General features: G+C 35.3%; 1 protein-coding gene across 3 annotated transcripts; it reads left to right on the top strand.

Annotated features, from left to right (window-relative positions):
- The first annotated feature begins 7387 nt into the window (after positions 1-7387).
- Positions 7388-15451, top strand: LOC140744706 (regucalcin). Of its 3 annotated transcripts, none has more exons than XM_073076335.1 (5): positions 7388-7580; positions 8707-8863; positions 13881-14087; positions 14582-14794; positions 14982-15451. In XM_073076335.1, exons 1-5 carry the CDS (start codon positions 7575-7577, stop codon positions 15317-15319), a joined length of 921 nt encoding a protein of 306 aa, XP_072932436.1. In that variant the 5' UTR covers positions 7388-7574; the 3' UTR covers positions 15320-15451. The 3 variants fall into 3 exon arrangements, with proteins under 3 accessions (XP_072932436.1, XP_072932439.1, XP_072932437.1); XM_073076338.1 differs by having other exon boundaries at positions 7388-7770; XM_073076336.1 differs by having other exon boundaries at positions 7388-7861.

Genomic DNA, 15451 nt, shown 5'->3' with positions numbered 1-15451 from the left:
TTCCCGGAAATTAAGTCAATTATGTCAAAAACGCGGTTCATTGCATTTGTTATTTAAAAAATGGGCCTACTTGAAATTTATTAGATTACCGAGTAAACTTTGATAAATAGTATTTTGTATAGATAGCACAGTATACAAAGATTTCTGAATGATAGCGTGGTTGTGTCAGAAAATATCTCGATTTGGCTTCCATTGAAGTATTTTAAGTTTATATAAAAGAAACCTTTTCGACGCCCGTTTAAATTTTATCTAAGAAGGAAGCCGGAATACGGGTGTTTTCTGTGACCCAACGATTGGCTACCAAATTCTGTATTGTAATTTGTACTTAAGATTTGGAAAGTAATGAGTAATGTGAGAAACATGAGAGCAACAAACCCGACGTTGAATAACGATGTCTCGTCCAGCACAAATGTAATTATTTCACGTATTGCGCGTACTGATTTGTAATTTTAGTATCTAAAATGTAAACTAATTTAATCTAACGTGTAATTGACAGTGCTTTTAATAATAAATCTATCCTATGTTTTCTTTACTAAAGAACGACATTTGATAATGTCTTCATGTGACATTATCTAATTTCGATCTTTGGTAGGTAAAGAATGGATAGATTGATTATTTAGAAGGATGCTAGAGGAGTCTGCCCTGAAAATGTGTGAGGTAGCTAAGCTATGAGTGTGCAAGATCCAACAATAAGATTGCATGATTTTCATACAATGAAATTTCGTTGAATAAAATCAAGCAATCCCATTGGTGTATTTGACACGAATATCTTAGTTCAATATCTTACTTATCTCACATATTTCTAGTGTAAAGACACCCTCAACCTTTTAAGGTAATCTTGAACTGAAAGTAGGGCGAATAAATGAAAGGTATGCCAGTGACATGTCTGTTTACATTTTATGTATTTTGAGTAAATTATGAATCAGAAACATACGCGTGATCAATTTTGTTCTGTATAACCTGTGGGTAGGAGACACGGAATATTTGATAACGATATTACATTGTTAACTGATACATTGACAATACTTTTGGATGTGTTGACTTTATATTATATATTTACACTCACAAGGCATTTTGAATGCCATGAAATTATATAAAACCACACATTGTAACCCGTCTCTTGCTCGCAGCTTTAATTTCAAATTTGGACCAATTTTTCTTTACAATATTTACATATCAAACATACAATGGGCGTGATGACAAATTTTTAAATCCTCTTCTATAATGTAGGTACATGTCTACTTCCAAAAATCGTATTATTGCGACAAAAAATCAGTATTAACGAAAATAATAGCATTTTTTATACCAAATTTGAATTAATCGCGAAAACGCTTGCGGGTGTCATGGCGTTCGTTGGTGACGTCACGCTACGACATCAGAAAAGTTCAAGCAATACGGTGTAATGTCTGATAAATGACGTCATTCACCCCGATTAGCGTTTTAGACCCGATTGCCGACTGCAATATTTTATACTTTTATTGAAAATATAATAAATATTAAAGTTCATATGAACACCAGGTCATATTTGAGAATCCTTTGAATACATTGTTTTTACTTAAAAAAAATCTAATTGATTTTTTAATTCTGTCATCATGCCCATTGTCAACGGCAGCGCATTTTAATTTTAAACACTTGATTTCCCAAATTAATTCCCAAGTGTTCATTGGTGCTGCGTAATGTGGTTGACAGGGTTTTGGAGCTATTTTATTGTAGGGAGCGGAATTTACAATCACATCGTAGACGTTAGGCATTGTGTATCATTCCTTCTGCGTGTAAGGCGCAAGTAAAATGTAAGCCAATGTAATAATTTGTAGGTAACGATGCGTAAGTTTATAATCCTAGTAGTACAGAGTGGCTTGCTACTGAAACCTTAGACTCATTTCAGATTATTGAATATTTATGATTGTGACTGTGTGATCAAAGTTAACCATATATTGGTATCAAATTCTCAAGCATTAATTAATGAAACCATTATTCATTCATTCAAAACATTTAATTTACAAAAATCTCATTATTCATGATGAACGAATGATATTTTACATCTCATTCAATATTTCAGTTCAGTATTAATTGTTCCTTTCAATAGTATGTGAAGTAGCAAGTCGCTCTTTTTAATTTAGCGTAACATTAGCCAGTTTAAGTTGCCTTCCACGTCGGGTCACGGACGGTACGACAGAATGGTTTGATTTCGATTTGTCCCCAATTTTCGATCTATACGCGTTGCCGGCTCTACAGTTACGATTTTGTATCTATACTCCATAATAGAGATGATGTTTGTTGTACCGTCTGCGGGCTAAAACGCATACACATGATACGGCGTCTCAGTTGTTTGTGATATCGTGAAACGTTTCAATGTCGCGTCGTGAAAATCTACGACGTGCGTCATAAAAATCACGATGTCGTGTCAATTGATGCTGCAAGCTTGCAATGATGTTGTGAAAATGATTTTCATCTTTCATGATGGAAAGAAAACGATGAGCCCGGTACTCTCATTTCACGTCGTGTTTTTTTCGATGCACGTCGTCGATTATCACGACACGACGGCAATACACGACGTCGCAACTTAACATCTTCGTCGCCGTATCACGTGTAATGTTATAGCTTCATGTCCCGAAGGCTATAGGTTTACGTTGTACACAGATCTCAATTGCTCGATCATAGAGGTAGAATCTCCGTTCGATCAGAAACTCTAGGGGATGCGCCAAACACATGTCCCCTTTGATCTCATCAGGGAACTACGAAATGTTGGTGCTTGGGTAGTCATACGTATATATGGTGAGCCCATCTTGTTTTGTGTATGTACTGGTTGTATTTTATCAAGAAAATGTTATTTGATAAATATTATTGATTATAAATACATATACGTAATTATCAAAACGCTTATTGTAGTGGGTACTTACCTTTTTTAATATAACGCAGTATTCAAACTGTAACAATAATAGTATTAGAGTTCACTCCTAAAGCTTGTTATGTAATAAATAATTACCCATTTTGATTAATTATAAAACAATGGAATAGTGAAGTGAAAGCATTTTGGCGTCAGAACATATATGCTGAATTTCACGTGACAAAAGTTCTTTTATTAATCTTTTTCTTTGCATATATTGTCAAGTAACCAATTTCAAATGCAAAAAGTAACCCACAATACTTGAAATTGATAATTTCGACTGAAAAAACTATGTTTATTAGTTAATTAGTTTGTTATGTTGTGATAAATACAATTAGTACAGTCGCTAAATATAATGGGAGAGCCACATTCGTAAAATTAAGTGTAACATTTACGAGCGATAAAAATTATCGATAAGCTTTTGGAAGTGATAACAACGGAATATATAGGAATAAGGGATAGTTTGTCTAGGAATAATAACTAAGAGGATTGCCATCTATTTTTAGATTGGGACGCTGTATGGTTAGGAATCAGATTCGGTACAGGGACTCGAAGAATGACAAAATTTCGGTGACGTATCAGTTATCCGGCGTTGATAACTATGACAATGTACGTTGCGTACGAACGGACCTAGTCGTTGCATTTATATCTTGTGTGGTACACAGCGACATCTACGTTAGCGTTAACTTGGAAACTGCGAAAGCAAAGCGTTTAGGGCCGACACACATAAAAGCGAACCAACGCGCCGTACCACTAAACGATGTGTTGCGACGCGACGACGTAAAGCGTAATGCTACAGTGTGAAAAGACCCTTTATTTTTTTGAACAAACTTCTGTCAGTCGCGTGTCGTCACAAAGTCGAAATACGTAAGTGCGTTGGACGTAAATTTCTACGGCCGACGTTGCCAATTTTCGTGGTGCTGCACCACGCCGCTTTTATATGTGTTGTATTGCCAGCTAATAAGCTTTTAAAAGATGCGATTAAATGAAGATAACTTCTTCACAATTTTGATGTACTTTATCGTCGAATTGTTAAGAACTCTTATGGTGGAGATTGACTTGCAACATTGACGCGTTATGTATCGGGTTACCACTTGAGCATTACACCTTTTAAGAAACAGCCGAGGTGCTCAATGCGAGCTTTAGCCTTCTTATGCTACACAGAAGATTGCCCCTCATGATACATAATAGTTGCAGGACGATCGCTACCCTTAAACTTCTGAAAAAAATGTATTATTTTTGACCATGCCTTGCTAAATGGTCATTTTTGTATTTTCTCAGTGCCAAAACAAATTTATATTATTTTATCTATTTCTTGAAATACGGCTTGCCACTAGATTCCGCTTTTTATATTTTTGGAAAATTTTTAAAGAATCTTACCTTATATTTTCGAGAAGAAAACAAACTATATTACTTTAATACTATGTTATAAAAAAGAAATTATACCTATTATAAAATATATATTGATGAGAAATATTTTTTCCTCTCCTATACAAGTGGCATCCGTACCTGTACTTTACACTTAATTAATTTATATTTTCTGTCACGAGAAACTAGAAATTATGTAAAGTGTATTCAATTTTGCGGCTAGATCGCCCGACACTTGTAAAATGCAAAGTTGCCGGACATCGAGCAAATTGCCAGACATCGACATCTTTTTTAGTTTTAGTGACAACTTGTTTTAAATATGTTTCACTATTTCCTATTTTTGGATTTCAATCATAGTCAAGTCTAACTCAAGAGATTAGCTGTTAGAATAATTTAGTTTTTGTTCTAATATTATCATATTCTTAAAAAGTAATGATAATAGATTTATTTAACATTTATACGATTTAAATTATATTCATATGATAATTTCTAAAAACTGCATTTAACAGTAGATGACCACAATTTACATAATTACTAGTTTCTCGTGGGGAATATAGTTTCCGCCTTCTTGTATATTATTATATTTGTTTGGTAAAACAACGTGGCTACCATGTGTTTAGACTCGACGTAGTAAGCCTAGATCAGACCAGACATTTCACCTACCCAGTCTCCTCTCCCTGGAATCCTGGAGGACATCCTACCCTTGCTTTCGTGTCTTGTGTCTTGCTATGATAAATAGATAATTTAAAGGAAGACATTGAGATAATTTAAAAACCATTGAAATCGAACCATTTGATTTTACATTCAAATCTACATAGCAAGTTGCAACCGATAGAGTTCTAGGAGATGGATACCTTCGGTGACTGGCAAGGAGCATACACCATGCGGTCCCTGGTCGTGGACATGGTAGCCCACATTTACAAAACACATCCCATCCGGCGTGACGGCTGTAGCACATATATATCCAACATTTTGTATATTGCTACTGACAACTCTGTATTTCGATTTAAAAGGGTCATCAAAAATATGAAAATAAAACAAATAAAAATAAAAAAGGAAATTAAAACATTTTTCGGTTACGTATCTTTTGGGAAATATTGACCCTTTTTCATCGAAAACACGGCAATATTTTTGCCTAAATGTTGCTACATTATTTCGCACCTTTGCAATGTAAAGCGATATATTTCAAAATTATACCAAAATTTTGACATATGTCTCTTTTATTTAAAAGGTGCGAATTATATATCGATACATAAAAGATCCTGTCGTTTCATTCCCAATCGCACAGTAGTTAGAATTTGGTTGTTTTAGTGTTGTGTTCCGTTTATTTCCATTAGACTATTAGTGTTCGGACCATTGTTGTACCTTGGTGTGTATGAAGCGTTGGCTGTGATGACAAACATTGAATGTTTGGTAGGATTTGCTGGTTACAGCCAATACTTACAGGCAATGATATATGCATTTATAAAATATGGTTGAAAGTAAATATCCGCATCGTTTGGCTAAATTTATGATAAATAGGATATAAAAGAAGAAATAGGTTTATTGTTTTTAGCAGGTTTATGTTTGGGTTTTAATTTGTTCTCGAAATCAATTTAAAGTTTAGGAACATTTTGAAAACTGAATATTAAAGTCTAATAATTTCCAAATATTAAAAACAACGTCTTGGATGTCCTGTAAGTATTGCTGTAACTATCGGTATAGGTTTGGTATGTGCGAAAGTTCGGATGTCTTCTTATTTCTGTGGGCGGATGGGGCGAGATCTTCATAAAAATTGCAAATATTAACATTCCAATAAACATTTATATAAAAAAGGGTTTGAGTTACTTTTTCAACGAAAATTTGTCTAAATTATATCAGAAAGATTTAAAAAATAATTCCGCAATAATTTTACGTTTCAAATAATATTCATACTTTTTTCACTTTTCGAATTTAACACAGTATGTCCGCTGTATATAGATCTCGCCCTCCAAAAAATAAATATCAAAATCTAGAAGCCATCAGTTCGCCCACATTTCCTCATTCGTTCTTTACGGTTCCTGCGTTTAAACGTATCTATTAGATTTTAAAATTTATTTAACCTATGTAACGATCTTACTATGTTTGTCTGTACGTGCGTACAACTGTTGTATATTTTTTTTATTTTAAATTCTCACAAAATAATCCATAAGTAGTGACCTAGAAAGATTTGTGTGGTGTACGTCAGATTCGGTTTAACAGTATTAGTTTTAAAATCACTAGGAGTTAGTCTTTTATGTTAGTCGTTAATTATTATTTACGTAAAATGCATAGTCTAGTGTTAATTTTTTTTAAGTATACCATCAGTTAAGTAGGTACTTTAAGTGTCGTCAGTTAAGGACCGCAACAAAAAAAATATTGTGCCAACAATGCATTTTTGTTTTATTTTTTATGTAAAATTGGCAGCGACCTTTTTTCTTCTGCCAAACAAAACACCGTCATCTTAATTGTGTTGTATAATGTACGTTTTTGATTAACTGTGTGATTATACAGAGCTCAAAGCTAAGTCCGCCTTTGAGATGTTATTTGTATTTTTTTCCAAATTCCATCTAATAAATGTAAACTGATTTTCATGTTGTCTTTTTATTTACACACCCCGTAGTTAACCATAATTCTAAATAAACATAATGGTAACTTTCAGATTGTTCAGAACGATTGTCTTTAGAATCTATATGCAGTTGAAATGTTAAGAAAATATGACTTTTTTGGTGACTATTTGTTTTTCTAGTTTTACTACAATTTACTGTTAAATTGGTAAACTATAAATTATTTATATGTTTATTTTTTTAATAAAACTTTGAGATACGGGTTCACTTGCGTTGATTAAACTAGTTGGGTAAATTCTGTACAAAATGTACACTACGTATTTGTCATTTTGATTCAGACGAAACATTCTCTATTTTGGGTCTCTTCAGACCAGGGTGCTAGACTTGTGCTTCATGTATAAGCGTATGGAAAAAACTAAACTGTGAAATTAAAAATGCATCCTATGTCCTCTTATTTTCTATGCAATATATTGCTTGAAAACTTTGTCAGTGTTATCACTTCTTGATAACGGCAACATTGGAAACATTCATTTTTAAAATGACATTGTCACTGTCAATTTGACAGGAACATAATAACAAAATCGTCGCTGTCGTCGCATGCGCACTTCGAGTGGCAAAAAGATCGTTCTACATAACTTTACTGGCCAATTACTGGCTCAATACATATACCATATATAGATTTTTGTACCGTGGTACTATATAGTTATAACAATAAACATAAGTCTTCACATCAATTTTAATCAATAGATACAACGATGCCGGTATAATATGTTTACGTATATTGCTATATATTTATAATAACTTCCGTTGACGATCGTTATCTTATTATCACATAAACATATAAGAACGTTGTTAATCAACTATCAACAAAAACATCGTTATGTAATGTGGGTTGGCTATCTTGGACCGAGTAGGTATAATGTGGTACCCCGGTACCTAAGATCGAAGTAGGTAAGCATATTTCATTATTTTCTCGGTGCTCACTGCTCACGCTCACTGCTCAGTAGTTGTGTCACATTTGAGTTGGCTCTACGTGTTGAAAGTAAGTTCAGATTGTATTTATCAAAATAGTAAATTGTTACAGAATGAGCATTAAATAGTATTTTGCACGTAATACAAGCTTGAAGTTTACGTCTACACATTGTTTTTTTTTAAATTTAATATAGTATAAACCTATACATACGGAGACATGTAAAGGTAGGAAGTAATAGACTTCTCAGAGTACAATTTATGCAGATACCGACATAACTAGTAAACACCAATTTCCGCATCTGAATAGAGTCTTTGTATCGTTACAGCAATACAATTTCATCTTTAAACACAAGTACATGTATAACAATTTTAAAACTATAATGCATACAAATTTTCATATAAAGTAATTTTAAACTTAAGTGGCAAATAAATACTATCAGAATTCCAATTCCATGCACTTACTTATTGATCGTTATTATGTGTATGGTTTTTCAAATTTTATTTTAATCTCCTTTAGCAGTAAAGAAAACATTGCGTAGAATGTAGAACCGTATTATGTCTGAGAGATCACCATTATGGTGTGGACCACATGCACGAATTGATAAGAGTGGTGTTATATAATACTTTCTCTATATTGTATTCTGAGGCCTATACTTTGTTGTGGCAAAATTTTACTATCGAAAATTGGAATATCTTTATTTTGTCATCCTATTTCCACAGCGACAAATTAGCGCAACACGTTAGTGCTGAGCGCTACTTCCCTAACATCTTTAAAATATCGAAAAATTATCCTGCCCTAACACCTTTATTTTGCAACACTCTATTTTCGGAGTGGATTGTTTATTGAGGCATTTGTAATTTTCTATTATATTATCATTCGTATTCTATCATCTTTCATGGTACCATATGATGTAGATGTCAATAAAAGTGGAGAAGATCACGGACCCCCTCGTCCTGGGGGAGGGTCCCCACTGGGACGAGAAGCAGCAGGCGCTCTTCTTCGTGAGCATTCACGAGTGCACCATCCACAGGTACCTGCCGGCCACCGGGGAACACACTAAGACTAAACTTGGTAAATATTTCCATATCTTTTCTAACTGCTGTTAATTTTATTCCAAGTTAAGTATTTTTGTAATCATTTTAAGTATGGGACCCCGATACTTACGATACAGAGAATTATTGTGGGATTTTAAATGTATAAAACGTTACTTATTTATTTTTATACAACAGTCTCGCAAAATCATAGTTTTATGTTTTTTCGCTACCTTCAAACGGTTATTTTTTGTTAAATTTGAGGATGGACATTTTAAAATTATACAGCATTGGTACCTATACAAGTTCATGCCATTTTTTATGTATAGATAGCAACGAAAGAAATGACCTTGTTTGTAGCTTTCAAGTCGTCGGAGCCTATTTCAAATTTCGACGAACTGGTTGAATATAGGTATTATGGTTCATACGTACAAAATCATATTTTGTTCTCACGCTTCTACACCAGTGGTCACGAACGACATCGTCATATTAGTATTTATCTATGGTCATAAATTAACTTATCTTCGGCGTTGCTTGTAACATGTCGAGTTAGAAATACACACTTAAATCGACGGTCAGAAAGTATAAAGCGGCATGTCAAAAACGAAGGCTTATAGGAAAACGCATTTAATGTTTAAACCTGTTTATAAAAGAAACAATTCAATTTACAATTATATTTTTTTTCTTTAATGTGTTATTAAGTATATGACAGGATTTATGAACTTAATAAAATATAAATGTGTATTTAATACACATTCGCAATTTTTATATTGACATTTCTATTTCTCGAAAAAAAATCAGATAAATGATATAAATAAATATATTATAGTATATTTATTTTAAATAAATTATAAGTTTTAGTATAAGTATTAGTTGTATGAAGTGTTTTTATTTGTACAGGGCTTTTTTGTAGATTTTGTTCTTTATAAATTAATTGATGTCTAGTGATTCGTTATTACGATGCCCCATCTGTGCTGATAACAAATTTTATAAAGGCCAACGCGGGTTAAAAATCCATTGCAGCCGCATTCATGTCCCTCGTATAGAATCAATAAATCTACCTTTGCTCTCAAATTACATAAATAATACAGATGGGGACCGTAATGACGAACCATTACACAAGAGACTCGCAAGTCTTAAACATAACATCAGAGTGGTCAAACGTATCCCTAAAGGAGCGCGTTATGCCGTAGCTGTGTGTCTTTATGAGCACGTGGCCAGAGTAGTCGCAGAAAATAATTTCAATGCATGGAAAGACCTTTTATTATTCACATATAAAAAATTACATTTAAATAATAGATCTCACAACCAAACACTAACTAGTTTAATTAAACACAATATTACTCAAGACGTTCTTCCTGTAAATACGTCTTCTGTCAATTTCAATTCCTTACGTAATAACATTCTCAAATTAGTTGAAAACAAACTCTCCGATGGAGACGTTAAAGGTGCTGCAAAAATTTTATTTTCGGAAGACACTATGGCTACGCGCTCATCTGAAACGCTTGGGGCACTTCGCGAGAAGCATCCCACACCGATCACATCTTCGCAGCTTCCTAGCCCATTGCCCAATTCACAGCGCGACTTCTTGAGAGTCAGCGAGGAAGCCACCAAGTCCGCTATCCGTTCTTTTCCAAATGGATCTGCTGGTGGCTTAGACGGCCTTACACCGCAACATCTAAAAGACCTTACAGATCCCTCTTTAGGTGAAGCAGGCGTAAATTTGGTGAAGGAGCTCACTGCCCTCATTAACATAATGTTGGCAGGTGCAGTTCCTCCCGAAATTACGCCTGTACTTTACGGGGCCAACCTCGTGGCTCTCAAAAAGAAGGATGGGGGCATTCGACCCATCGCTGTTGGGTGCACGCTCCGAAGATTGGCTTCGAAGTTGTGCTGCCGTAACTATAGTGAGTTATTGGCGACGCGATTTAAGCCGCGGCAGCTCGGCTTCGGAGTCAAGGGTGGCTGCGAAGCAGCAGTACACGCTGCTCGCACATTTTTAAGTAACAATGATTATGACGTTTTCCTTAAAATAGACGTTAAAAATGCTTTTAATTCGGTAGATAGGGGGGCCCTTCTTACAGAAATTCAAAAAGAAATGCCTGACATTTTCGGATATATGTGGCAATGTTATGGAACCCCCTCAAAATTATTATTTGGTGATAATGTCATTGAATCATGTGTGGGATGTCAGCAAGGCGACCCTCTTGGCCCAGTAATTTTTAGTCTGGCAATACAACCAATTATTACACAACTAAATTCAAAATTTAATGTATGGTACCTTGATGATGGTTCTTTGGGAGGAAATGCGTCAACTGTATTGGAGGACCTAAGAATCATAATCCATCATTTTAATAAAATTGGTTTGAGTTTAAATTTTAATAAATGTGAAATATTCTTTTCGGAAAAATTATCTGTTGAGCAATGCCATCATATATATGGTCAATTCGCTTCAATATCACCTAACATATCTATTTTAGAAAAAGAAAATTTGACACTTCTAGGTGCTCCAATATTTGATGATGCATTTTTACCCATTGTAAATTCAAAATTACATAATTTTGAAAATATTTCAGAGCGACTCTTTGATTTAAAACCACATATGGCTATTTACATTTTGCGCCTTTGCTTATTCGCACCAAAATTCTTGTACTTACTTCGTTGTTGTCCATTTTGGAAATTCCCATCTGTCACTCACATATTAGATACGCTTTTACAAAATTGCTTATCCAAAATTCTAAATTTAAAATTTGATGATCGTTCCTGGATGCAGGCAACTCTTCCGGTTAGGTTTGGTGGCATAGGTGTCCGCACCACGGAAAGTTTAGCGCTTCCGGCTTTCTTGGCCTCTTGTCATAGTACGATCGCCCTCATCTCAGATATATTAAACACTAATTTGGATGATGTTCGGGTGACGTACATGCCAGAGGCTGAGGAGGCCTGGAGTGGTTGCTTTCCGGCTGAGGATATATCTTTGTCAGATAAAACCAAGCAATCCGTCTGGGACACACCGGCTCTTAAGTCTGTTTTTGCCTGTCTTCTGGAACGATGTTCTGACAACTCTGATAGGGCCCGTTTATTAGCTGTTGCCCAAAGTGAATCAGGACATTGGCTACACGCACTCCCTTCCAACAATATTGGCACCGTGCTGGATCCTATAACGTTGCGCATTTCTATAGGTCTCCGGCTCGGTGCCAAGATTTGCGAGTCTCACTTTTGTCCGTGTGGGCAGGAGGTGGACACATTGGGTCGACATGGCTTGTCCTGTATCAGGAGTGCCGGCAGGCTATATCGTCACGGGACTCTGAACAGTTTGATTCGTCGGGCTCTTGCTACCGTCTCTATACCAGCGACTTTAGAACCCCCAGGTCTTTTTAGAGACGATGGCAAGAGACCTGATGGAATCACTCTAGTTCCATGGAGTCTCGGACGACCCCTGATATGGGACGCAACGTGCGTTGATACTTTAGCCCCCTCACACCTAGCTAGCAGTGAAAGCGGGGGCTGCAGCCGACCATGCCCAGACTCTCAAGCGTCGTAAATATAGTAATTTATTAGACAATTACTTGTTTGCGGCGCTTGCTTTAGAGACAATGGGTCCATGGTCATCTGACATGAAAAAATTCATGTCAGATATGTCGGCCAAACTTGTCACTGCTTCCGGTGACCAAAAAGCTGGCGGCTATTTTGCACAAAGATTAAGTCTTGCCGTGCAGCAAGGAAACGCCGCCATCGTTTTGGGAACCATGCCTCACACGGAAATTTTAGATGGCTTATTTTATTTATAATTTTCTTGTATATTTTGTAAATAAGTCCTTTTTTAGTTTATAGTTTATTTTATTACTTAAAATTTCCTATATTTAGTAATTATGATTGTAAATAACATAGATATAATATTTAACATCGAATAAAGTATAAATCAGTATATTGAAATGTATGGATAATGCATTTTATATATATAATAGGATTTGAAGTAAATGTGTAATTTTTTTTAGTATTTAAATATCTCTCAACATTATAGAGTAAGTACTTATTTAGTGTAAATTTGTACCTACTAATAACATTATAATTGTAAGCGATAATTATTTAATTATTTGTTTACCAAAATAATAAAAATACGGCAGTATGCATAGAAATATTTTAAATATAAGTATTCCGTAGGAAATTTTAATTTTAAAATCCTGAAATTATTTTCAGTCAAAAGATATTTATTAATTAACTAACTACCAAATGAATTATTTGTTGTAAACGCATCAAAAATACATACTGCAACATCTATTTTTTATAACCAGTACATAGTTGTTTATTGAGTACTACCCTCACTATTATAGAATGATGTATAATATAATTAATATAGTTCTTCTATCTCAAGAAGTCCGTTCGGGTTCCATAGATTTCTTCGTAAATTAAACGCTAGCTATATAAGCTTCGTGATAAATATCATATAAAATCAAAATATAGCTATCATACTTCAGCCCTGAAACGAAAACAAAAATAAGTAAGTTTTTAGACAATATCCCTATAAAGTAATTACATTAATGGACGACCCGCGTGGCGGAGAAGTTACCATACTGGTCTGACGCGCAGAGGGTCCCGAGTTCGATTCCCGGCCAGACAGATATCTAAATGATGAATTTAGATTTCTGTTTCTGGGTCTGGGTGTTTGTGTATTCGTCTTTGTTTGTGTGCATGGCACTCACGGCACAGCGAATCCTAGTGTGGGGCTGTGAGTGTAGAAAGTGTTTATTATGTTTATTTTATTATTAATTATTTATTATTATGAATTACTAGCTGACCCGGCAAACGTTATGTTACCATATAAATAAAAAAATCTTAAGGATGAACAACCCTTATCATTTAGTGGTATGAAAAATAGATAGTAGCCGATTCTCAGACCTACTGAATATGAATATAAAATTTGGTGAAAATCGGTAAAGCCCTTTCGGAGGAGTATGGTAACTAACATTGTGACACGAGAATGTTATATATAAGATAATCCTGTCATGCGCGAGGCTCGGACGGACGAAGAAGTATTATTAAAAGTTAACAATTTCCAGATGGACGAGTAGGGTTCATAGTGCCAGTGGAAGGCGCCATCAACCAGTTCGTGGTGGGCGTGGAGAGGCGGTTCCTGGTGGTGGAATGGGACGGCCAGGAAGGCAGCCAGACCCGGATAGTGAAGGACTTAGGGGAGGTAGACCAGGATGTGCCTAGCACAAGGATTAATGATGGGAAAGCTGATCCGCGGGGCAGGTTGTTTGCAGGTACGAAGCTACTGTAATTATACGATAGAACTAGTAAGTCAGTGTAAGCAATTTGCATATTAAATACTAAATTATCCGTTTTCTTTCAAAACCAGTTGTGTACCGTAATTTTAGATATGTATGTTAAAATATTCAAGCTTTTTAACCGACTTCCCAAAGGAAGAAAGGTTATCTATTCGACACGTATATATATATATATTTATCTAATACGGTTCAAGAGATAGAGTCCTGTAACAGACGGACATAGAAAGCGAAGGCTTAGTAATAGGGTTCCATTTTTACCCTTTGACTCCGATAAGCTTTAGCGGGTGCCTTCCAATAACAGCAACCACTGTGGGCGGCTTTACAAGCATTTCGAAGCACGGAACCCACCCGTACTTACTGCCAACCGCGCCCGAGATAATATTGAAGATGTTACGATCTTCTAAGTCAATATTTCTAGGTCAATATTTTCTTGCCTCATACTCATAATAAGGCCCATTTACTATTTTAAGGAACAATGGGCGCCGAGGACCCACCAGGCTCCTTCCAGATGGACAAAGGTTCCTTCTACCGCATAGACTCCCGCGGCCTCGTGAAGGTGTGTTCCCCCATCAGCCTCTCCAACGGACTGGCGTGGGACGTCCAGAAGGGTGCCATGTACTACATCGACTCTTTGGAGTATAAAATCCGGAGATATGACTATAATATAGAGACTGGCGAGATATGTGAGTACCTTTTTTATTAAACGCGAATTACATTACATTTATGTAAAATATGCATTATCGATACAAAAAGCTTACCATAATTGTATGGAATTAATGAATAGAACACTTATAACTTAGTTATTTACTTAATTATGTTTAACTTAGTTACTCGTATTTATTTAGTTATGACTATTTATTTTCTTTTCAGCCAATAAAACCTACATTTTCGATATAAAAGAAAAAGGGCAGGAGGGCATTCCGGACGGAATGACCATAGACACGGATGGGAACATATGGTTAGCTGTTTTTCAAGGGTCGTGCGTTCTCAAAATTGACCCGAACACTGGGAAAATACTCCAAAAGGTGCCAATACCAGCTCAACAAGTGACTTCTGTTACGTTCGGCGGCCCGAATTACGATATTTTATTCGTGACGACTGCTAGTATGAATATTGGTGGAGTTCAGGAACCGCCGTGTGGGTCCACCTTTATGGTTACTGGGTTAGGTGTGAAGGGATACCCTAATGTTAATTTTAAACTGCCCTAAGGTAAATTAAGCCAATTTTGAAATCAATCTTGTATGTATATATGGAAGGTCAAATGTAGATTAGGAAAGGTGTCTTATACGAAGTTTATTCTACAATCATAATTATGTTGATATTAATCAATATTGTTTATT

This window comes from Epargyreus clarus, unplaced genomic scaffold (assembly GCF_041222505.1).
Source record: "Epargyreus clarus isolate Ecla_fem2 unplaced genomic scaffold, WU_Ecla_fem_2.2 ptg000009l, whole genome shotgun sequence".
NCBI classification, from domain to species: domain Eukaryota; kingdom Metazoa; phylum Arthropoda; class Insecta; order Lepidoptera; family Hesperiidae; genus Epargyreus; species Epargyreus clarus.
The sequence above is the reverse complement of the archived record's forward strand: the minus strand, read 5'-3'. Positions and strand labels throughout refer to the sequence as shown.

Bases quoted from the DNA above. Each gene is read 5' to 3' on its own strand.
- LOC140744706 (XM_073076335.1), top strand. The intron at 14,088-14,581 runs GTACGAAGCTAC...TACTATTTTAAG, and splicing joins GCGGGGCAGGTTGTTTGCAG to GAACAATGGGCGCCGAGGAC. The intron at 14,795-14,981 runs GTGAGTACCTTT...TTTTCTTTTCAG, and splicing joins TATAGAGACTGGCGAGATAT to CCAATAAAACCTACATTTTC.